Source organism: Rutilus rutilus, assembly GCF_951802725.1.
Source record: "Rutilus rutilus genome assembly, chromosome: 18".
In the NCBI taxonomy this organism is placed as follows: Eukaryota; Metazoa; Chordata; class Actinopteri; order Cypriniformes; family Leuciscidae; genus Rutilus; species Rutilus rutilus.
In genome coordinates this window covers 11,675,574-11,700,252 of record NC_140231.1, presented here as the reverse complement: position 1 = coordinate 11,700,252, position 24,679 = coordinate 11,675,574, and the positions used below count along the sequence as shown (strand labels likewise).

The following is a 24,679-nucleotide window of genomic DNA, read 5'->3' as shown; positions in this document are numbered from 1 at the left end:
GTGCAAAAGAGCAGCCAACACAATGTAGTGCTTAAATCTGTGCATATGGCTACTTACAAACATAAGGGAAAAAACGTGTATGCTTATTTGGTGACATTAACACTGAACCTTGCCAAATATGAAGCAGCACCCATGAAATATTTAAAAATGAACTGCAAAGCATGGAATGGACTGGAGTAATGCTCAGATTTATTATACATATGGGAAACACTGAATGCAGGTTAATATTTGGAAGCACTACTTTTATCTTTGTATCTTGTATTTGGTTTGCATAATACATACATGTACACGTGTTAAAAAAACAAAACTGTAAATGACAGTAGTCAATGACCATGTTTTTCTACTATTTACAATGGAAAACCTTGAGCACAAATTAAACGCCTGAAAACCTATACAATGTTTTCAGAAAAAAAAGGACAGAAAACAATCATCGTCATCAAAATAAGGCCCATTTATGCATCAACAAGGCCACCTGATTATATTAAAAGACTTGTCTAAAAACAAACTTAAAGACTGAAAAGCAAGCGGCTTTAAAATGTCGCGGTGTCCAGCTCTTAATACTTGACTCTGAGCTGGATGGGAGTGGACGGAGGAGAGGGCTGGCGTGAGCGCAACACGCGGGCGTAGGGCGTGTTGACGTCGGGTCTCTGCCGGGCCTGTCGCGAGGGGGTCTTTGAGGGCGTGCGGGCGGGGAACAGTGAGCGGAAGAAGGGCCGTTTTTCAGGAGGCTGGTTCTCCACATAAGCTACCGCTACCCCGCAGCCCCTCTTCTTGCAGGATCCGGGTGCCGTGGGGGCCTGAGGCGGCTGAGCGCTCTGATACTGACCGAGCATCTCGTCTTTCTTACGCAGGTCTGCTTTGACCAGCTGCAGGCTGGTGTGCAGCTCCACCAGCATTTGATCCTACAGACGCAGCGAACAGGGTTAGAGAGGTGCCAGAGGGCAAACGGTGAGGTGGAAACTGGAATCACCTGTGGTTAATTCTTTTCAAATCACACCAATTAGATCAAACCTGGTTTAAGTCAGGAGGCTTAGAACAAGAAACAGCATGTTAGGAAAGGAATTAAGAGGAAGCAGTTTAGAGCAAGGGATGCGTGTGAGTCTTTTGCATCATTTTCATGTCATTGTGTGGATTTTGTTCTTAGTAAATATGACCAGTCTAAATTAGAGTGAAAGGGGTTAAAGAGAGCATATAGGAAGAAACAAAGAGGGAAAGGTGTTGATGTAGTACAGACCGACTCTCCAGGCAGACAGGTCAACTTGGGTTGAATACTAGGGCTGGGTATTTAAAAAAAGATTCATCAATTTTAATCAATTCTCATTTTTATGAACCGATATTGATTCTTAAATATCAAGAATCAATCTTTTAGTCTATGTTGTCTTCAATTGATGAATGATTTATCCCATCCAATAAATCACAATAGGCTTTGTGCAGTTTATTTTGAAATTAAAGTTTAGAAATTCTGTCCATTTTATGAAATTCAAGTAGTTAGTATTATAACTTGATTATAAAGTTCCTTGTGCAATTTAAGTGTTTGTGTATCAGTCCATTTAAAGCAGAACTTGGCAACTCTAGCGAACTCTAGTCACTTCTCCGCTGATTTTCCCTTTTGTTGTCGCATGTTTTCCCCACGAGCTCCCCCTACAGCTGTGGTGGGCGTATATTTCACAACACGGTCGTAAAAAACTCACTTGCGGCAGCCTCATCCCCCTCTCTACCGCTGCTCATGTGCGTTTGTTATGATTGGAGCAAGCCAACTGTATCGTGTGGAGCTATGTCTACCGAGGTGGGTAATACATCATACATGCGTGTGTGTTTATGTCGAATTGCCGTAAAGCCATTCGCGCTCGTTCTCGTTTCTCACGAGACTTCCAATTTCTATCTTGCCGGGACGGTAGTCCCCAAGTTGCAAGGTTGGTTTTCCACCTGGGAACGCTGGGGGGAGCGGGGAAAGTCACCAATATCACCAGAACAGGTTGTTTAACCAGCCAAATGATTTCTAGACAGTTTTATTAAGTTAAAAAAGTTACTAAGTTCTGCTTTAAACCTTCAGTATTATAGTAACGTAGTCCCAACCAACTCCCTGTATAGTTTACAGCATTATTTGAGATTTTTCTTTCCTTGAGGAAATTTGCCATGTACTGTACCTGATATCCAAATGAATCGAACTCAAAATCGTGAAATTTGTGTCAGTACCACTGATCTATATAATGGACTGGATAGCTCATGACGTTCTAAACTGCCAGTAGGCAGTGAAGCCAATTAATAGTATCAAACTGTTTTACCTGTGAAGAAAGCTCTTCAGTGAAGGCCGACCAGTGTTCTCGTACAGCTTTTTAATCCTTTTGCAAAGAAATTGCCGTTTTTTAATAAGCAGGAAAAATTCCTGACTTTAAACAAATACCCATTTAAATGCTTAGGATGTTTGCGTTGTGAGAATGTACAGGGAGACTTTAGATTTAAAACTGTGACTCCTTAGGCAATGTTTTTTCAGTCAAATCATAAAATTTCCTATTGATTCAATAGAACTCGTGAGCTCACTAGGGAATACCAATATGGCGGCGCAGTGGCTTCTCTGTTTATGACGTCATGAGCTATCCAGTCATTCTATATAGATCAGTGGTCAATACCCAGCCCTATTGAATACCCTCATTAATAGCTAAAAAACAACGTTCTTTTTTCCTTTTTATTACAATCAAACTAATGAAAGTGAACTTCAAATCACAGCTACTTAATTTTGTTCAGGTGGTCTACTAGAACAGGTTTACAAGATTTAAAGGGATAGTTCGGCCAAAAATGATATTTAACCCATGATTTACTCACCCTCAAGCCGTTCGAGATGCATGTGTCAATCTTTTTTCAGACGAACACATTTTCAGTTATTTTAGAAAATGTCTTAGATCTTTCAGTGGTTATAGTGTGAAGCTATGGGGTCCACCTCCTCCAAGTCCCAAAATGTGCATGCATCCTTCACAAAAGTAATCCATCCGGCTCCAGGGGGATAAACGAAGGCCTTCTGAGTGTAATCCGTGCGGTTTTGTCGTAAAAATATACATATTTAAAACTTTATAAACGAAAATAACTGGCTTCCGGTAGCGGTCGACGCGCGTTCACGGAGATGGATGCTGGCGTATGTCGTAGGACGTAGCACGTAGGAAGCGTCGTGACGTAGAACGAACGTAGAGTTTTGTTTTGCTCTGCTCTCTGGCTGCGCTGTCATGTTCGTTCTACGTCACGACGCTTCCTACGCTACGTCCTACGCCAGCATCCATCTCCGTGAACGAGCGTCGACCGCTACCTGAAAATGTGTTCGTCTGAAAAAAGATTGACATGCATCTCGAACGGCTTGAGGGTGAGTAAATCATGGGTTAAATATCATTTTTGGCCGATCTATCCCTTTAATGTAAAAAACAACAACCAAAAAACTAATTTTCCTTATAATTGACGTTGTAACACTGCAGATTGTTTACATGCACTAACAGCTATTACACACTAAAGGAAAGGTCAAAAAAGCATAATAGGTCCCCTTTAAATGTAATGTTCAAACTCTAAATGTTGGGTGAAATGTTTATGTAAACATGACGTGACTGAAAGTGTATTGGTGTTCATTACCTGTTTGGCGAGTTTGCTGTCTGCTGAGGAGAGTGCGTGACGGAGTTTCTCTCCATCTGTGTTACGGCAGCACGCTCTTTCTCCCGACTGCAGCTTAACACCCAGCATCTGAAGCTCCATCCGCAGCTGCTTCAGGTTCTACACACAAAACACACACTCATTACACAGGACAAATTCTGAATATAATGGGACTATCACGTAAATAGTCAACACTGGAGGAATAGACTTTGTGCCATCAAGCGCCTCCTGGAGGGACTTCGTCTACAACAAGAACACTTATTAGCTAGAAACATTTCCACCCAATGTATTATGAACGAACATGAAACAATAAATGTTATAGCCAAATGCTTTAAAAATGTTGTTCATTGTTAGTTCATGATAGCTAATGCATTGAAGTTAACAAACTGAATCTTGTTTTTGAAATATTGTGCACTGATGAACTGTACATTTACTTTAAAGTTAACAGGGTTAGGGCCCTATGAACACTGTTTTTTCCCTAAATTTGGTATTGTCTGTTTTAATATTTCTGAATTCTGTTTTATATATTTAATAGAAATGTATTAAAAATCATTATTAATTGGACAAGTACTTTCCTATACAGTAGTAGGTTTTAGTGAAGACATTTGAGTTTCTGTGCTGTATTTGACTATAGTATCAAATGAAATGCTGGTGAAGAGCAGCTCTGGAGATGAAGCTGATGTGGACTGTCCTTAGAGACAGTGAGACGCAATCGCAGAAAACACCACAAGCATCACAGTCATGTCTTAAGGGATTAAAAATTGTCCAGACGGGGCAAACCACATCTTATATTTCACAAGAGAGCTGTGCATTGGTGTGAACGCAGCTTATGGGATTTCCTGCTGTCTATCATGTCATAAGTAATAATAAATGGGACAAAAAAAACAAACAGTAAAGATGAGAAAAAGAAAAGTCACTCACAGCTCTTGAAAGGAAACCGTTTAGGCTAGATATACTCTCAAATACTAAAAGCACTTGGTTTATTGCGTGTAATATGTTTTTTGTTCCTCTTTGTTATTTCCTTGCTTTTATGTTTTGAAGTTATATTAGCTATTTAAAAATCTTAACATGCATTTGTTTTAATTACATTTTTTATGTGTAATTTTAAAAAGTATTTAAAAACTTTGTTTAATTACTAATTAATTGTATTAATAAAACATAAAAAATACATAAGAAAAAAGTAGATCAAGAATCGTTTTGGAATTGGATTGTGAGGTGCCTGAAGATTCCCATCCCTACCATACAATTATTTATTACTTGTCTTTGTTGAATACAGAAGATAGAGAGCTTGAAAAAAATAATCGCAATTAAATTATTTTCCAAAATCGTTCAGCCCTACTTGGTATGTTTTTCGTCTTCAAACAAAACGTAGGTCTTCTGCCAAAGTTTAAATCCCGTCTGGCTAGAGCGCTTCCCATAATGTTTACGCATTAGGTCAGTTGCGGTCAACACATTTGACCACATGAGCATTTACACTGCGAAAGCAATCGAATGTGTTTTCAACTCCTTCTGGAAGTAGTTGAAAGTGGACAAGCTCAAAACGTTTTAGACCCCGTTTACACCTGTATTTAGCGCCGTCCACTTGTGATCCGATCGACCAAACGCATCTTAATACCTGGTGTAAACAGGGCCCGAGACAAGCAGAAAATATTAATAGTCACAAACTAGTTCATTTCATGATTTGATTAGTTGATTATTTCAGAATTTGCCAAATTCCTTGAGGCACAGTCACATTATCTATTTTTTGCACACACAAAAAAAAAAAGGTCCATTGTCTAGAGCAGGGGTGTCCAAACTCAGTCCTGGAGGGCCACTGTCCTGCAGAGTTTAGCTCCAACCCCAATTAAACACACCTGAACCAGATAATCAAGGTCTGATTATATGGTTCAAGTGTGTTTAATTGGGGTTGGAGCTAAACTCTGCAGGACAGTGGCCCTCCAGGACTGAGTTTGGACACCCCTGGTCTAGAGTGTGGCGATGCACAAAACATCACTTATGCTGAAACCAAGCAGCTTTCTGTTGGTCAACATGGCAAATTTGAGTGAATGCCTTTTGAAATTACTGGATTTTTTATGCAAAGTTTTGCAGAATAAATGTGACTGCAAAACCATTGAAAAATGCTAACAATGGAATTCAAACAGCCCATCACATCCAATGAGAAACAAAAGCACTGACCCTCTGACCCTCCTCCAGTTTCCGCTCGGCTGTAGTTGTCAGGGAGCCTGTGATGGCCGTCACTGGGAGGTTCTCCTGGAAACGCTTCAGTTCTACAGAAGAATGTGGATTCAGTAGTTGTAGAAAAGTGCAGTCAGGTAAATACAGTTTAACTTGTAAAATTGAGTCTCTAAACTGTTACCTGAAACCTTTCCAATGTCAAATGCAAAACGTACCAAGTGTTTTCAGGCGCAGTTCCGTTTGTTTCAGGTCCAGCTCAGCTTTGCACTGTTCCAGCTCAGCTTTACACTGCATGAGCTCCACGCTCTCATGATCCGATTCTCGTTTGTGTGTTGAAGCCAGGCGCCGTGAGCGCCGGGGACCGTTGACATCACTCAGAGGTGAGAAAACAGGAGCTGGGACAATATTGCCCTCTTCCTTTTCCTTAAGAGCAGCAGTGAGCTCTCTGATCTCATCATCTCGCTCCTTCAACAAATGACCAAATCAAAACTATCAAGATCACATCTTTTAATTTGTCCTGCATCAATATAGTAACATCAGCTTTGGAAAATAGAGTTCACTCTCAAAGTTGTATGTATGTATGTATGTATGTATAAAAATTTAATATAAATCAAACACGTACGTACGTGTGTGTGTGTGTGTGTGTGTGTTAAGGAAGTTAACATCCAGCAACAATGCATTAAATTGATCTAAACAATTTGTTCTTTTGAACTTTCTAGTCATCATAATTTGCAGCACAAAAAAATAATATATTTTTAAGAGTGAGGGATAGACATTCATTTCTTCAGTGGGTTTTACTGTTATTTAATATGTTTTTGGATGGTTCTGCTGCCGAAACACTACTGAAATTTCTTGGAAAGATATTTTTTTTGCTGACAAAAAAAAAAAAAAAAAAAAAAAAAACACTCCCAACAATATGAGCTGTGGTAAAAGTGATCTAGATATTAATACAGCTTTTAACAGCGGATGCTACTGAAAACACGATCTATCCCTCACAGCCTCGCTTTCATACTAGGGATGTGCACGAATATTCGAATTTTCGAATATTCGATCTGTAATTATTATTCGAAAAATAAAATACTATTCGAATTTTATCGAATTTATGAAGCCGTAAATACTTTGCGGGTCGTAAATGCAGTGAATCCCTGAAAAATCCCAAGCACTAACTCGCAGTTATAATTAAATGCACTGGGTGGCACTGTGGCGCGTGTTTAACAAGTTGTTTGTATTTTATCATAATGTCGTCGTCTGCCTCGCGAAGTTTGGAATTAGCCTACTAGTCGAAAATGATCGAGGTTACTAAATGATTTTACAAAATGGAATTACTTTTCATCAAATTAATTAATTAATCTGGAGTTATAATATCATCACCACAATGAGAAATCACATGAAATCCAAACAGCAGTCGACTGAGGAAAGACAGCTGTCCATTCACTGCATCACGACTGCAGGTAAGCGCAGCTGTAGTGCGAGTGATCCGAGATGATAACTTATCTAATAGTAAAATGATTTTGAGGTATATTCTTCCTTTAAGTTTTCTTTGAGAGAGAGGTTTAAGAACAGAAAACGCAAGGTGCTGTTAGAAACTTAGAACTAGAACACCGTTATCTTTGTTTCTCTGAAACGTCTGTCAGCGCAGCGCGTTTTCTCACTCGAGCATAAATTGCTCGCGGCGCCCCTCCATGTGGATATTATTGTTTTTCTCAACATAAACGTGAAACAATATAAACACGATAATCATATGCTGACTCGAGTGTATATGTGTACGTTCTGTACGATAACTGGCGCAATCTGCTACTCTGCTTTATTAGGCGTTTTTTTTTCCTTTCGCGCTGCTTGAGCTTATATCCTTTTGTTCTTATATTTTTTTGTTTACACATAGGCCTACTGTTTAATGTTTTCAATTAAAAGAAAACTTTAACACATGTTGTAAGCTTGTTGTGTATATTGCCTAATCGTAATCTTCTTCAGAAATGGTGACAAAACGTTAAAAAAAATTACCTTAAAAAACAACGTATTTTTATGTTAAACGTCATTTAAATAAACGAATATTCGAATTTTATGAGCCCGAATATTCGAATGCAATATTTTTGAAAAATGCCCATCCCTATTTCATACCCGTCATGGCACTGCTCTGAATAATAGGGTCTATATTAATTTGATACTAGCAAGCCTGATAATAATAAAAACAATAAAATAAAGAAGTAAAAACATGCCAACTATCGCATTGATATCGTCAAAGGCATCTGCAATATCTCTGACTATCGTCTACTGGGACAACCCTAATCCTTAAAATAATCATAATAAATGATGCCGTTATTATTAATAATAAATCGGATAAAATGGATGCTAATACCAGGTGTAAACAGGGTTTTGGTTGAATTGTCAGTGCAACTGCTCCCTTCACATCACTGACCTCTAGCTCTTGGCTGTAATAGTTCTTCAGGCTGCTCTTCAGGTTGTTAATTTTGTTGTCACATCTCTTCTCCATCAGATCCCTCTCGCCCTCCAGTGTCTCGCTGCACGACAAGGGAGGAACTTAAAACATCAAATTTACAACTAAATAACTTTATATTGCGTATATAGAGCACTATGAGAAATAGATTCTTTCCCTTATCCACAGAAGCACTAGGTACCTGAAGTCATGCTGCATCCGGTTGATGACCTCCATCATCTCAGCGCAGACCTCCTCTCGAACCTTGGCCTCGAGCTCCTCTTTCTCCTGCCGTTGACGCAGCACCTCGCGCTTCAGAACATCGATGGCCTTTAGGAGCGCCTGCCCAACATAACCAAATCCAGCTGAATTATGCAATATTTCACTATCAGTAGGGTTTAAAGAGGATTTTTTATGCTTTCTGGTAAATAGGGTTAGTAAATAGTCTGTTAGTAAATGACTCGTTACATCAGTCATATAGGCTAGTCAACAGTCATAGTGATTTTCTACAATTACTTTCTAAGGAGAATGAAAACTCCAAACACATAAGACTCTAAAAAAATAACTTAATATGTTTTAAAGATTAATCAATTAAACCTGGGAGGTTAAAAGATCCAAAAAGGTCATGAAGGCATTGTAAAAAAACATCCATCTGAATCGAGTGCTTTAATCCAAGTCTTGTGTAGAGATACCTTCACAAGAAAGGCTTTTACATTTTGGTTACCTGGACTTTTAATGGAGGCACAGAAACCAACGAAACATTAAAAAAAGTCTTAATTTGTGTTTCAAAGTCATACAGATTTGGAACAACATAAGAGTAAGTAAATTACATAAATGTAATTTCTGGGTGAACTGTCCTTTTAGTTATCACTAACAATTATTCTCTTATTAACCAAATTAGTGGATTTACATCAGGATCAAACATGGTGATGTCTCCTTCCTCATCACTGTCCTCCTCATCCTCCTCCAGGAGAGTGGTATCGTTGTGATGAGCTGGCTGTTCGCGAAGCAGGGACAGGATGTACGCCACACGAGTCTTGCTGCACGGCCCATGTACCAGCTGAAATATGAAAGATATTTGTAAATGGACATTGTTTAAATGCCGTTTGGTGTCCAGAAGAGAAAAGATTAAAAACGTTTTTCAGAGCAAGCAGTATCTTTTCACCTGTGTGGCAATGGCAGAGAATTTGAGCGCTTGGAGCGTTTCGTCATAGGTGGAGGCGCAGGGGTTGATGTTGACCACCATGCAAGAGCGCCCGTGACCACAGAAGAAACTCTGGAGGACCCTGGTTAGCTTGCTGTCTCTGAAAGGAACGACCAGCGGAGGACGAGACCTGTGGCAATGACAGAATAATGACATCAGTAATGGTGGTTTTCCACTGTGTGGTACAACTCTGCTCGGTTTGCTTTTCCACTGCAGTTTAGTACCGCTTCAAAGTGGGTGGGATTATAGACTGATTGTTATAGTTGCACCGCCTCTAATGCCGCGACATTATTGTAAACGTGACAAACAAATGCACAAACACAGGAGCATATTGATGGAATGGTGTTCTTGATTCTCTGCATGTTTTTCACTGCAACGACGAAGTTTGTTTCTAACGGGTTTGGTGTCTTGGTTCACAAATACAATGACGCTGGTAGTGACGATTCTCTGACAAATCAGTGATCTGCAGTGTTAGCACGTCACATTTTATTATCAGTATGGCACGCTTGGAACCTCAGGGTGGTACTATTTAAGTGAGCCGTACCATGCAGTGGAAAAGCATTATAATGGTTTGGACAGTTATTGGACTACTAGTGTACCATCATGACCCATCACTAGGGATGTTAACCGATGACCGTTTGACCGATGGTTGACCGTATCAACGTTAACCGATCAAAGTTGTGATCTCTAAATTAGGCTAATAGACAGTGGACTAAACACTACTACAGTAAGCCATCTCATTCCAAGATCTTTTTGTGTGAAGTGAACAAATCCCTCACACTCAATTTTTCATAACTCGCCTGTTTGTACTTAATAAATCAATAAAAACATTTGGGACGAGGTCAAAGCGTTTGGGTTCGCGCCAGGGATGGAAATTAGCACCCGCCACCAGCCAAATGCGGGTGATTTTGTGTTGTGGCGGGTAAACTCGCTTCACCTACCGGCCACCGTGGCGGGTAAATAAAAATATACTGTTTCACACAGACAGCGGACACTTTTAGAGGACATAAGTGTACGCTGAAATAAAGTCTTTCACCTCAGAAAAACGGACTTTCTTGTCCTGTCACGTCAGCCGTTATCCTGTTCTCGTAGCGAACACTCTTCAATTGCACGCGCAAATGTGGCGGCGCGCGCTTGTGTATCGCCTCACTGTATAAGTGCAAAATAAACTACGAGCATGCAACGCCGTTACGTTGTAAATTACACAAAATAAAAGTAATGCAGGGATGATTTTAATACTATTCACCAGGAGCAGTTTCCATGGTTCATTAACAGTTATTGTTAATATTGTGTATTCACCATGGTAACTGTCGTTTCCATATTAACCCCAAAATGCCACTTTATTTTTCTTTGTGTTATTTTTTATATTTTTAAATGACTCTAGTGGCTCATACCAACATTGTATTAACAAAAACTAGTTTGGGACTGCTATTTAATAGCTTTAGCATAGGCCTAATGTTTATTTATTAGTACTAGTCTTTACTATTAGTCATTTTCTTACAATTTATGTTAAGGGGGACAGTACTTGTGTGTGTGGAAATAGCCGGTTTCAATAAAAAACTACTTGACATGTCATATTTGGCTTTGACTTTGACTGAACATTTGCTCTCACTTTGCAGAAAAAATATCGGGATATATATCGTATATCGATATTCAGCCTAAATAATCGGGATATGACTTTTGGTCCATATCGCCCAGCCCTAGTTTCATTGTTGGGACTAAAAGCCTAAAACTGGAAGCCATAAAAGACCACAAATTATTCAAAAGCCACATCCAGGTAAAAAAGAAATATATATAAGAGAGAAAGAGAAAATGTCAGTATTTCATTGAGACTTGAGATTAAATAAACTGCTTAAGTATTGTAGATCTTGTAGTATTAATTTTCACATGCAGTTACACATTGTCGGTTAAAAACAAGAAAGTGGCTGGTAAAAACATTGAGTGGCTGGTAGATTTTGAAATCCACCAGCCACAGTGGCCGGTGGACAAAAAAGTTAATGTCCATCCCTGGTTCGCGCGCTCACAAGGTTTGTGAAAAGTAAAGCCTACAGGCTAAAACAGACGACAGGATGAAGCGTGCAAAGAAAAGTAGTGTGCGGGACCATTTCACCAAAAAGAATGACACAGATGTAAGTTGCAACTTGTGTGATACAGTGCTTAAATACAGTAGTAGCACATCATCTATGATGCAAGGTGATGATGATCATCATCTTTCTTTATTATTGTTAGCACTTCCTCAAACTAAAGTGGCTCTTTGGAGCTGTCATTTTCTTAAATGAGCTGCGGCAACGTTTCAAATGAGCTTCTAACGCTAGACAAACGCCTTTATTTTCAACGCGATCACCTTGTACCCAAACTATTTCGAAACTAAGGAGCCATTTGTCCTCCGATTACATACAAGCTCCTCGGCGCCGCGTTTGCGGGACTCATGTTTCGCGCTGTAGGGGATTTTAAAAAAGTGACGTGAGTGGAAGGGCGGCAGTGTGTGTGTGCGGGAGGCAGAGCGGCAGAGAGATGCGACAGAGTTGCGAAATTGCAGGCATGGCTCGAAATGGCTGTTATTTCAAATAGCGTAGCATCTTTTAAACTAACCGGTTAACCGGTTTCAACCGGCTAATGAGGCTCGGTGGTCGGTTAAGAAAATGTTTAGTTTTCGCCATCCCTACCCATCACACTGTATAAATTGTGAAGCGTTTCACACTCACTTGTTGGTTTGATTGTGCCTCAGAGCACTGATGCAGCGTCCCAGTGTCAGCAAAGAGGTGTTGATGTTGTTTGCCTCTTTCATTCTCTCACCATTCTGCTGGACTTTACAGCGCTCAGAACCCGCCAAATCACACACAGAGAGCCTGCCGGATGTAACAGAATTCAAAATCAAATACTTTTGAGAACTGAAAAGCAGACTCTCTTTTAATCACCAGAGTAATTCTAAAGGGTTCAGTCCAATACACCAATAAAATGCCTGATATTACAAAAAAAAACCTCACTTATGCAGAAGCACACAGTTAATGTGGAAAGACTCACTCGCTGATTCTGGTCACCTGTCCCAGCTCTGCTTGTGGCTTGACATGTAGAACACGGATGGTAAAGATACTGTGGCTAAAAATGTAAAGAAAATACACACAACACGATTAAATTCTTTTTCAATTTAATAAACTATATTTTTGTTTTATGTATTGTTGCATAAATAAATAGCTAAATACATGTAAACTTTAAATATATTTCAAATAAAAAGATTCTGATTGGGACAGAAGAGTAAAGCCACGATCACACTAGACACTGAGCATGCAAAATTTATTCGGACACTGCAATGGTCATGATATCATGCACTTCAGCGTCTTTTTTACAAACATGAATTCAACATAAGAGCCGCGTTTCCACCGCAGGAACTTTCCCCAGGAACTAGGAACTTTGGGGTGGTCCTCGGTGTGTTTCAACCTCAGGAACCAGGGTCTAAATGGCTATGGGATTTACTCTCTTTTGGAGCCTGTCTCTAGCGACCAGTCGATGAATTGCAGTTTAAGTCACTTCCGTGTTGGATTCACGTGACTTGGTTCTGTTTATCGGTTGTTGATTGGATTTTGAGATGTGGTTGTGGCTCTCAAAGTTGAGGCAGAAGAACATGAGCTTGCAGGAACAGGGTTTAAGAGGACTAAATGTTTGCAGAAGTCTTGCATACAACAGCAGAGAGAAGATTGTCAACAGCTATGTTTCTATCCACCCATTGCATTTTGGGATAATGCTGGGTGGAAACGGCAAGAGGCGCATACATTATAAAAATGTATAATAAAAAAAAACTATTTTTTTTGGTCCGATAAGACATGCACATAAACTACGATGGAAACATGTTTACTTAATAAATCCCTTGATGCGCAACAAAAACCTCACATGACTTTGGTGATAAGGATATGATTGGATAACTAGACTAACCATAGGACCAATTTCATTGCAGAATGATCAAACCAACATTTGAGCTTGCTGTGCAATGTCTCCCAGAAGTGTTTCATATGATTGCGTTCCCAAACGCCAGTCATCCAATTCAAACACAAGATAACATGACAGTGTTTATTGCATTTCATCTGCACGCTCTAAGATGCAAATCATTTATGATGTAGGAAAAAGAGCCACAGTGGCTTCCCCGATTGCAGCAACGCATTTTTATTAGATATTTTGCCCCAATTTTGTTCTCTTAAACACATGTGATGGCTTTATTTGCAAATGTTTTATGCTATATTCCAATTTTGCATGCAACTTTGGGTGGAAATGGCTATTTACACTGATAGATCCAGCTATGACATTATAATTAAACATTAGAAGGTCGAAAACTTTTTAAATGAAACCTATGCATGGATGAATTGTTTACAATAAGATCAACAAAATGCATTTAGAAAGTGGAGTGAATTTTTTACAGCATCACTCATGCTCTTATGACGGCATTATGGGTATGATGACATTAAGCAGGTACCTGCGGCTGGAGTTGTGGTTTAGGTGAGTAGTGGCAAAACTTTGGTTGCGTTGTCCAACTTTAAGCACTTTCCAGGCCTCTTCTGCACTTCGTACTTGAATCCAGGTCAGATCTAATGGAAGGACATGAATGATTCAATATAATTAAAATGGGTAAGTAAAAAATAATTGAGGAAATGGATATATATTTAAATCAGTAACTGAAAGTGGTAATTTCAGTCCTCTTCTGTGATTCTTACCCTTTACATACGGGTTTCCATGTTTGTCATCGCTAAGGCGTAGCGTGGCTCTCTTGTGGGACTGAAGTGAAGGCAGAGTGTCCAGGAGATCATAAAGAAATTCGTTGTAGATCTCATAAAATGAGACCCACACTGAGAAATGCACTCCCTCCTCAAGGTCCTCACCACCACTGAGACCCAGGCCATTTGTCTCCAAAAAAATGCCATCTGAATCTGTAATACAACAACACACCTGCTTAGAAGATAATCTTTAAAATTTTATTAAGGTTGCTCTGTGAAACTTCGCATTCGATATCCTGTCATTTCAATAGGAATCCACGCAATTGAGTCTTTCAAGTGAGAGTGAAAAATTTCCCCTCCTCGGGGGTCACACAAATTCACCATGCTGACCAACAGAAAGCTGCTTGGTTTGAAAGTGTCTGCAAGCGGTGCAAAATTTCACTAATGTGATTGCACCTGATATGTAAGTGTCGTGAGAACTACATGTAGCTCAAATTAAAGCTGGAATGTGTCTTTCTTTCCCCAAACGGAACTACTATATCTTTGTTTGAGTGGCCTAACTTGTGAGTGCCAGGCAAATGGGACAAGTGTCATTATTTCTGCAATTCTTTTTAGTATGAAGTAGCTTAGGGTGGAATGTCAGATAGTTCCTCACCCTCCAGCTGTGTTGCTATGTGACTGGTAGCTGAGAGTCCACCGATGCCACTGTCCCAGGACAAACCTGCACGCAGCCTAGACTGATGTCCACCTGTGCTTTCCTCCTGAACAAAAGGAAGACAATTCAAGACAACAAGAAAAATCTGAAACTGCTGAAGGACAAAAAGGATTATGTTCATTACTTTTAGTTTTTTTACAGAAACACTGAATGACCAATATCTCAAGAATAACCACCAGCTTATAAGTCTGTTTAATATGACATCACATTTTCATACATGGTTGACACATTTTATTTCTAATTGCTAAAGTTCATAAAAATGCTTGATTGACTGATGTGTCTTCACACACACTTTCCTTACAGCCTTTCATCACTTTCACAACTTGCCACTTTATGCAGACACGCTCTCGCCCGATCCTCGAGCATTCTAACCAGCTCTCACAATAAACACCTTTTATACTTTAATTTAGAATAAATTATGAAATTTTTGGTGTACACATGCTTAATGAATGAGAACCAATAGCTCACTTTATGAATGGGCCATTGAATCATTGATTCACTCGATTGATTATCTCAAAACACGGATTCATTCAGAAACAAAACACCGCCAACTGCATTCTATAGGCTACATCACGCACTGAGTTTTTGCCCTGTATCATGTCACCAATGACCTTTGCAGGTCTAGGGCGGGTGCGTTAAATATTTTATACGCGCTATTCTTCCAGAACTACTTAAATTAACATGTTAAATCAACAAGCCCTACTAAACGCGCATCACTAATTATCGCTTAGAACATTTCTTATTCAACCATTCTAATTCTTTGGTACCTCTCTCTTTACCTCTTTCAGCAAAGCATCACGACGCATTTCCTCAGCATGGACCTCACCAGCGTCCAGCTTACGGACCTCCATGCTCAGTACGGGCTTGAGGTCCATGGCAGAGTACAGTCGCCCAGACAGCTTCAGGAATACAGACACTAACGCCCGCGGCAGCAGACCCGCCTCTCCACCAGCCCCTGGTGAATCACAGCAACACCAGTACTCACATTACTTTAGGAAGCAATAACATTATCCAGTTTTACATAAATATATGCACCAAACCAACACGCTGAAATCCAGAAGTGTGTTATGGCCATCTTACCCTGTATGGTGTAGGTTTTGCCCGAGTTGGTCACACCATAAGTATAGAGTAGGCGGTTTTCTCCACGCAGAACATCTCGTACCATCTCCCTCATGGTGTGATCATAAACGTCCTGCTGATTGGTTTGTGGTCCAAAAATCTGCAAAAAAAAAAAAAAGAAAAGAAAGGTTTACATGATGCTGCATCCAGGGTGAAACTTGTATTTAAATATATAAATATGAAATGCTATATTTGATGATTTCCTTAATAATGGATGCATTACCTTGGTAAAGGTGAACTTGTGCAGGCTTTGAGAGACGCCTCTCTCGGCACTCTTCATGTTGCGGGAGTCTTTTGGCGCTCTGAGAAGCAGACTGTCCTCAGATTGCACATTTACACAACCCTGAACAGCACAAACATTACAATAAAGATGTCATTGTTTGCCAACCAAGCCATTCCTTCCTTGAAAAAGTGTTTCACAAGTGTCAAATTCCTTTACTTGCTCATCTCCCCGCTCCTTCTCTGCCTCGGTAAGAGGACGGATCCGTACGAAAACCTTGAGCTTCTCTGATCCATCATCAGCGCTGCCTCTTCTGCTGACATCACTCTTGATCTGGACAGGCTGCCAGTCACACAAATGAAAGACCCATTAACATCACAGAACTGAGGCATTGTACACACTAATAGGTTTTCATTTGAAAACGCATCTTTTTCTCTCCGTTGAAACAGTCGTTTTCTCATTGCAGTGTGGACTGTGAAAACGGAGGTATTTGAAAAAGATGACGCATGTTTAGTCATGTGGTGCATATCGTACCAATAAGATCTATGGTTATACCTGCATTGTTGTGCGTGCAATTTACTATCAGTGCTGTTAAAGATAAATGTTCCTTGGTAGAATCATCATATTATATTCCTGCAAAGACGACAGAAAATGTACTCGAATTTGCTGTCCTGCTGTAGCCTGGAAATCCAGACCTAAATCTAAAAGATTAATGGTCTGGCGTCGACTAATGCTCGAGGGGCGGCACCAAGCATGCATTTGAAAATCTCACTGCACGCAATTGGATAACACTACGACCAATCACAACAAGTTATAGCTTAGCTACCAGCGGAGCTAACTGGTAGATTAGACTCTTACCGTATCCGGTCGGCAAAAGAGCAAAAACACCCTTCTTGCAAAGGAACGATTCGAGCGCCGTCTTCTGTTCCACTTTTAGAGAAAAAGCCAAGTCTAACTCGTTCATTGTAGCGGCCAAAGCCGTTTCAAACAAATGGTGTTCATCCATAGCCATCTTGCAATGTTTACTAATTACTTCGATGTCGAAGCGCTGTCGTCATCTGTTCAGCTTGCCTCTGGCCCGCCTATATCAGATAACCCGATGTGATTGGTGCAGATCAGATCGAGGGGCATATTTAATGAGCATTATTACTCGACACCAGAGTAACTCGCTGAGCAAATTCAACTTGTGCTCTCGCGAGAACTCTGGATTACCAGGGTAGTCCTGCTGCAAAACATGCTGAGAATTGCGTTTAATCTATGCGATTTTGAGTGCATCCTGGACGCAACGGTAAGTGATGGGATATTTGGCTAATAAATATTATCGTGCCAGAAGTGAGAACTTTATTATGTCTGCTCTCTCGGTTTCATCTCTTGAGCTTTTATTACATTTTACGCATGCGTAGTAAGGAGATTTAAGCAGTTTCAGTGTGGATGAGCAACATTTGGAAAACAATTGAAAATGCTTGTGTGGACAGGGAGCTTTTTGAAACGAAAGCACTGTTCTGAACAGAGCCTGAGGTGAGGAACCATTAAGCAAGCTGTTTGTGTTGACCGGAGGAAAAACACATTACTTACAGCTGTCCATAATGAAAAGAATTATTGTGAGGGAGCCGCTTCTGGCAATGTGACAATCTGAGACATATGAGTTGACTGAATAAACAGTAATCATAAGCCCGAGGGCAAGTATGGCAAGAAGATTTAACATTTAACACCACGGTATCATGTCCTATCATTTCTGCGATGCGGAAAACACAGAATCCAAATTTTGGCTGAGTCCCAATTCGCCTACTTATACTACGACCTAAAAGTATGTACTTTTTTTGTGAGGAAAAAGTACATACTTTTGAGTGTGTAGCAAAAGAGTATGCACGTTCTGGGACATACTTCGATGACGTCATGCAACGTGAACGAGAACGTGGTTGCCTAGTTACGCACACCATGACTGTTAACAAAACATTTTACATTTCATTCATTCTTATATGTCCAATATAACTGTATTTACTATTCCCATCTTTTTTTCCTCATAGTTTTTTCCAAAATAAATTTACAATGTGTCCTACCAAATTGAGGAGTGAAGCAGGCTGTCGTCGTAGATCAACCAAACGCAGGTCGTTTGTGAGGCGGCTGGTTCTGACGTTCATGTGCAATGTGTGTAACGAAAGCTAAAATATTGAAAGTTTATAGTATAATGTTTAACGTATTTTATACTTATGTATAATACTCAAAAATACCCCAATGAAAATGAACCATGCTTTTACTATAGTAAAAGTGTAGTAACCATGTTTCTTTGGTTGGATTGATAAAGTTAACATTTGTACAGCCACAGTATTACTAAATAAGTCAGTGTGGTTAAACTATGGTTAGTGTAGTAAAAGGTGTTTTTTTTTTTTTTTTTCATAAGGGTTTATAGTAAGGTAACTTATAAATCTAAGACAGAAACATCAGAAGAAATACATTAAAAAAAAGACACTTGCATGACACTGTACTTTTTATTTCATCGGACCATACAAGATAAACACGGTACTTTTTGGCACAACATAACCCCATTAATATTACGAGACAATAAAATATAACTTTAATAAGGGTTCAACATTTGAATTCTTACACTTAAAAACTGAGGGCGAATCTCCGCGGCTGCATCCGGCTGCCATGTTTACATCACCATAGATACCACCATCACCACAAAGCTCCTCCCTCCCGCACGCAATGGGTTGTGGGCAATATTAGCCGTTAGAGTGTGCATTGATCTGCACTTCGAATTCTAACCGGAAATAGTAGACCATCCGGGTATCTTTGGAATACTCTTTTCAACATACTACGATTTGGGACGTACTATTTCTAGTTTCGCATACTATTTAGGACGGATAGTATGCGAATTGGGACTCAGCATTTGTGTCTAGTGTAGACAGCCTCAAGCTGTTGCAACACGACTTGACAACTGTCGCGTCCGGCGTTGACACGGTGTCAGCATGATTTCAAAAACAACACATTCAAGCTCCACATCGCCTCTTATTTAAGACAAACAAACTAAATGAATACCCTGCTAGTCAACTGGAGATGCTTTCTTTGTATAAATCTGTGACGGGAGATGTTTCAAAAAGTGGTGGGAACAATATCAAGCCAAGCAAAAAGTGGCGAGGACATGTACCACCCGTCTCACCAGCACATTACGCCTATGATTACTAGTAGGCATTCCATTTTTAAATTGACTAACATTTACTCATTAGACTTGATTACTTATTCCAATAGTAAAAATAACCACTCCATTTTTATTGGTTATAAACTGACAAGTAGGTATTTGATATTAGTACACATTTATTACTTATTACTCCAATTATCACTAGTAACTAGTGATACACAAATTGTTCCACAACTTATTTTTACTTGTCATATGTAATAAATAATCTGAACAGCTACTGTAGTTTAAAGGTATAGCGGAGGATTTTCTTTTTCCGGGTGGATCATCAAGACTATTGGTCCTCCTAAGTGTCAATCATTCTGGTGATATGTTTACGTAAGGCCGTCGTACGTGCTCGTGCACACGATTCACACGATGGCGTGCGCTCAAAACACAGGTTGGGCTTCCCACTGATGCCTCAGTCGTGAAGTTTCTACTTGACAGGTAAAGTTTGGCATGCTATTTGGAGAAATCCATTTAAAATCACTGCTAGTAAAAGTTAATGTAAGCTATGATTAGCTCGTGCATGCTCTCTCGTGCACACATTTAATAGGCGTTCCCTCTCAGGAGCAGTGTTGCGCATGTGCATTTTTGCAAAAAGTGGAGAGGGCGGTTCTTTTCTAAAATTCGGGAAAATCCTCCGCTATACCTTTAATTACAAATCTTACTAGTAAAATGAAAAAAAAAAAAAAAAAAAAAAAATTCGAACAAGTAATGATTGGTTTAGATACTACCAGTGGTTAAATTGGGCCGGGGCTCTCCGGGGCTCAGCCCCGGCACATAAGCCTGCTCGTTTGCAGTCAGTTGCCTATAGGAAATTATGTCACATAAAATTTGATAAAAGTGATGCTTTTGAAAACATATTTATGATTATAAATGAAAGATTTTGAAATGGCATGTCTATTTTGTCTCGGCGGAGCTGAGATGAGAACAATCGGAACACGGCCGTGCCCGTACTCTTGTTCAGCTGCTTAATCTCGTTGTCAGTCGACCATGATCGCGCACCGCTCGCGCATGCCATGCGCATCTAGGTAGGCTCAGAACTCCGACATGGATAAATGTACGCAGCAATAATGAATGTTCCTGGGAGATCCGTAGTTGCGCGGGATGTGGAAGCGCGCAAAAGTTCCAGAACCTTCTACTGCCTTGAAAAAAAAAAAAAAAAAAAAACCCGAGCTGCTGGCCGCCGCTGCAGCAACAGATCAGTTTTGTCAAGTTCAGCACAACGTTGGTTGTACAAAAAGTGCCCTGGCCTTGAATAACAAGGTAAGGAAAAAATGTTTGGCACATTGTATGGGTCACTATATCATAACAAGGTAATACAATGTGTAATCAAGCGTTTTATATTTAATATGAGGGAAATAGGCTACACATGCCGTGGACGTGACACAAAAAATCTTTAACTTTTAGGTGGCAAAATATTTTTTTGTAATTCTGTGAATTACACAAAGTACTACCCACCGGATGAAGAAGGGTTGGCTCTCCACAGAACATAACATATTCATTTTATTTTATTTTTCATGTTCGCATTTATGAGGAAAAAAACATGTTACGGACGGGACCGCTCTGAATGTGGCACTAAAAGACTGTTTAAAACTTTCACTGAGACCTCAAACAGAAAGCACAAAGCCTTTCTTTAAAATTAATTTCGTTTTGTATTAATTGTATCTTAATTTTAATCAATGTTTCATTTCAAAAATAAGAAGTAGGCTAAATATAGTATATAGACAATAGATAGGCTAATCACGACACGGACGCGCCGGCGAGTGAACTGGATTCTCGTCTCATAAATGAACCGAAACTCAGCGTATAAGGGAGCCTACTTGCCTGACAGACCTGATAAATATATCTATAGAAAGCTTGGAAGGTCTTCTTTTCAAAACGAAAGAAAACAGACCGCTGCTTGTGTAGCCTAATCCGTATGAAATGTGCATTTCTCTCTGGCGAGTTTACTACTGCGAAGATTGCATCGTCAACTTCATCTATGCAGGGCACTGACACAGAAAACACTTGTTTATTAATAAACAATTAAAATGTCTCCTTGCTATATTTTACATATTCATAATCATTACTTTTGATGGTTCTTTGTGACAGCTTTTAGGTGCTTTATTGGCAGCGCCACCCTTACATGAACGCGTCACCACCGCATCAGCACCGAAAACAGGACATTTTTTTCAATCCCTGTTTTGGCAGGGGGAAAACTGATCAGAAAATGTAACGAAACGTTGTAGAAATGTAGTGGAGTAGAAAGTATAATAATTGCTGCAAAATGTAACGAAGTAAAAGTCAAACGTATGCACTATTGATTCTACTTAAGTAAAGCCTACAGAAACGAAGTATTTGTACTTCGTTACATTCCACCACTGCTGATTAACAGTAATGTAAATGCTAAATGTCCTAATACCTGTTGATACTACAACAATGCAAATATGCTCTTAACCTTGCAGTTTTTCACATATCATGTAAGACTCAATTTCTCCATTTCTTTGCACAAAACTCTCCAGAAAATGCCATTTAATAGTTTATTTTTCAAAAAAAAATTCCGGGGGGGCATACACCCGGACCCCCCTAGGGAGAGCCCCCCCACATAATAAATCCCAATTTAACCCCTGGATACTACGATCTAATAAATAAGCACAAAAATCTAACGATTAAGCCCCAGGCTAAAATGCATGTTTGAGCTGTTTTAACTGAAAGCAACTTGCACTGGCATATCAAAATATCAGTGCCATTGTTTTGTCTCAAAATGCACACCAGTAATGTTTTTTCCTCCGGCATGATTTTAAAAGCTACTTGTCCCAATCAAACTAAGGCCTAATCCTGGCTGTGAAACCACACCTAAGTGTTCAAATAGCTTGCCACAAGATGTGATGAATCATTATGTTTTGCGCATTTGATTTCAAAGCATGTAACGTTATACAATCCACGTTTCTAGTATAATTAAAAGGCCTTAAATATCACTAAGAGTCAGCATGTGACAATCAATAGTTAGTTTTTCAGCTCTGAAGTTACTGTCGACAGAAACATGACCAATTCTACCTATCAGATTGTGCTACCAGCATCATATTCATGAGCTTTGAGGCTTTATTAACGTCCATACCTACCCCTACCCTAAAAACAATGCAAACATCGTGTTGGTAGCACAATCTGATAGTTATCATTATTCGTCACAACACCTGGACCTGAGCCTGCAGAAATAAAGACTAGGCCTATTTGTCAGTCAGAGCATACGTTTACTGTCTATCATACCTCTTTAATGGGTGTTTGAGGATCTGCAGCAGGGGTTATGACGGAGATCTCTGGCAGAGGAGACGCAAACCGTGGACATCTAATATCAGCAGCTGTGGACTCAAACACAGCTCCACACTCTTCCTCGTCGGACAGGACACCGTATGGAGACGCCAGAGCCATTATGGCAGACCTACAAATGAAAACATTGACAATTCTACACTCAATAAACGGATACAGATTTACTGTCAGGACGTTTATGAATGGACAACTAACGTTACTTATAAACAAAGTCAATCGGCTAGCCAGCTAGCTTCACTTAAGTTCAAATACGCTGTTTTGAGCTAGTTGTTAAACAATGAGCATTATGACATGATTAAAAACAAAAGACGAGAATAGATGAGCAAGGAACCGCATTTCGACAGGAAAGTAACACTTATTTTACTGACCGGAAGCAGAGTTTGCTCTTTGCAGCTAGCATCGCATATTTGAAAAGACGTATAACGTTACATTCTTACCTTTATTTATGATGTTCTCAAGAGGAAAATATGATCCAAATGCGATTTAACAGTTATGTAAATGACTCCTATACAGTCAGCTAAGCTAAATATGTGTCTCAAAAATCAGAACATCTAACCTAAACACATTTGGTACTGTAACTACACTAAACTCGTCTGTGTGTCCACCTGCATAGTGCATTGCTCGCCGACGGTTACTGAGAAGACAACATATTCGAACACCGCGGTCAGTGCGCTCCACCAATCACCACGCACCAGAGCAACTCCGTCCAATCAGACACGGCGGAGGAAATACTTGCCTTTTGATTGGTCGTCAGGTCGGCACTTCCACTCCCGTGGAGGTGTTGCATTTTTTTGTTGACTTTTTATCGTCCGTCAGCTGATCTGATATTTGCTACTGTAATGAAATGAACGCAACTTTTAATGAGAAGGGACATTCCCGACTTTAAACAGATAACCATTTAAATATTTAGGACTTTTGCGTTTACATTGTGACTTCAGATATAAAAACACTGACTCGTTAGGTAATGTGTCCTTATTAAAATCTGATGATTTCCTATTAATTCCGTGACGTCACGACGCGCTCTGGTTGGCAGAAGAAAAGTAATGGCCGCTTGCTTCGCAGCGCAAACACAGAAGAAAAATGGTTGTGTCGTGCTGTGTGATCGGCAAGATTGGATACTGTACTGTGTGTGTATCATCTGTGTACATACCCTTATATATTAAGGGCAAATTATTGTATTTTAATACATTTTTACGTGTCAACCAATGTTATATACAGGGCCTAAAGTTAACTTTTTTGACCACCAGCCACTGTGACTTTTTACCAGACAGTTTTTTTTTTGGCCTCATAAAAGGTGAAAAAAGGAATTGCACAAACATTTCTTCTTTAACTTGTAAGAATACACATTTAAATTCTGTCAATTTATTAACGAGATCCATACAAGTAATAACTCTTAGAATACAGATATAGACCTAGTGCAGCTCGTATGTAAACAAATCACACGCGGCTGTGTTCATGGCTGGGCAGCTGTTAGTTACAGCGTTCAGGAACCGTTAAGCAGAACTAAATTAATATTACTGGTAAAGTTACCGGGTAGGCTACAGGACATTTTCTCACCGGTTCCCAACTCCCAACATCTGTGCAACTGTCATTGTACTGTAGCCTATGTCAGCGTTGCATTATCTCATCTCATCTCACCAACAGTTTAATACTTAACTCACACATTCAAACGCAGTCAGAGAAGGGCCTCATCTTTCTCTCCGATCACATACGTTCCGAAACACTCAAACTGCGCTGCTTTCACAGATGCTTTCTTTACTAATGTGCCGCCACATTTTTTAGCTGTAAATCCAACGAATTTGCTGACTTCGTTAGTCAAAGAACAACAAAAAATTCTCACTCAGGTGATATGGATCAGGCAGAGAACATGAACCCTGGTTATAAAAGCTTAATTATATCTCTTTTTAGCTTCTTCGGACAAATAATTAATATTATGCTGACAAAACACAGGTAGACTGCTGCGACTTGTTGGTTCTTTCTGCCAACCAGTTC

The 24,679-nt window shown here is 39.7% G+C and overlaps 1 protein-coding gene across 2 annotated transcripts; it reads right to left on the bottom strand.

Moving 5' to 3' along the window:
* Nucleotides 1–172: 172 nt before the first annotated feature.
* kif20a (kinesin family member 20A) lies at nucleotides 173–24,679 on the bottom strand. Of its 2 annotated transcripts, XM_084387048.1 has the most exons (20): nucleotides 24,349–24,679; nucleotides 23,424–23,521; nucleotides 22,628–22,799; nucleotides 16,420–16,542; nucleotides 16,204–16,323; nucleotides 15,942–16,080; nucleotides 15,641–15,816; nucleotides 14,802–14,907; nucleotides 14,147–14,359; nucleotides 13,909–14,020; nucleotides 12,468–12,542; nucleotides 12,149–12,292; nucleotides 9,405–9,573; nucleotides 9,150–9,299; nucleotides 8,442–8,581; nucleotides 8,222–8,324; nucleotides 6,021–6,270; nucleotides 5,806–5,897; nucleotides 3,613–3,750; nucleotides 173–902 (listed from the first exon to the last, which is right to left on the bottom strand). In XM_084387048.1, exons 3-20 carry the CDS (start codon nucleotides 22,787–22,789, stop codon nucleotides 555–557), a joined length of 2,760 nt encoding a protein of 919 aa, XP_084243174.1. In that variant the 5' UTR covers nucleotides 22,790–22,799; nucleotides 23,424–23,521; nucleotides 24,349–24,679; the 3' UTR covers nucleotides 173–554. The 2 variants fall into 2 exon arrangements, with proteins under 2 accessions (XP_084243174.1, XP_084243173.1); XM_084387047.1 differs by lacking the exons at nucleotides 23,424–23,521; nucleotides 24,349–24,679 and adding an exon at nucleotides 23,125–23,323.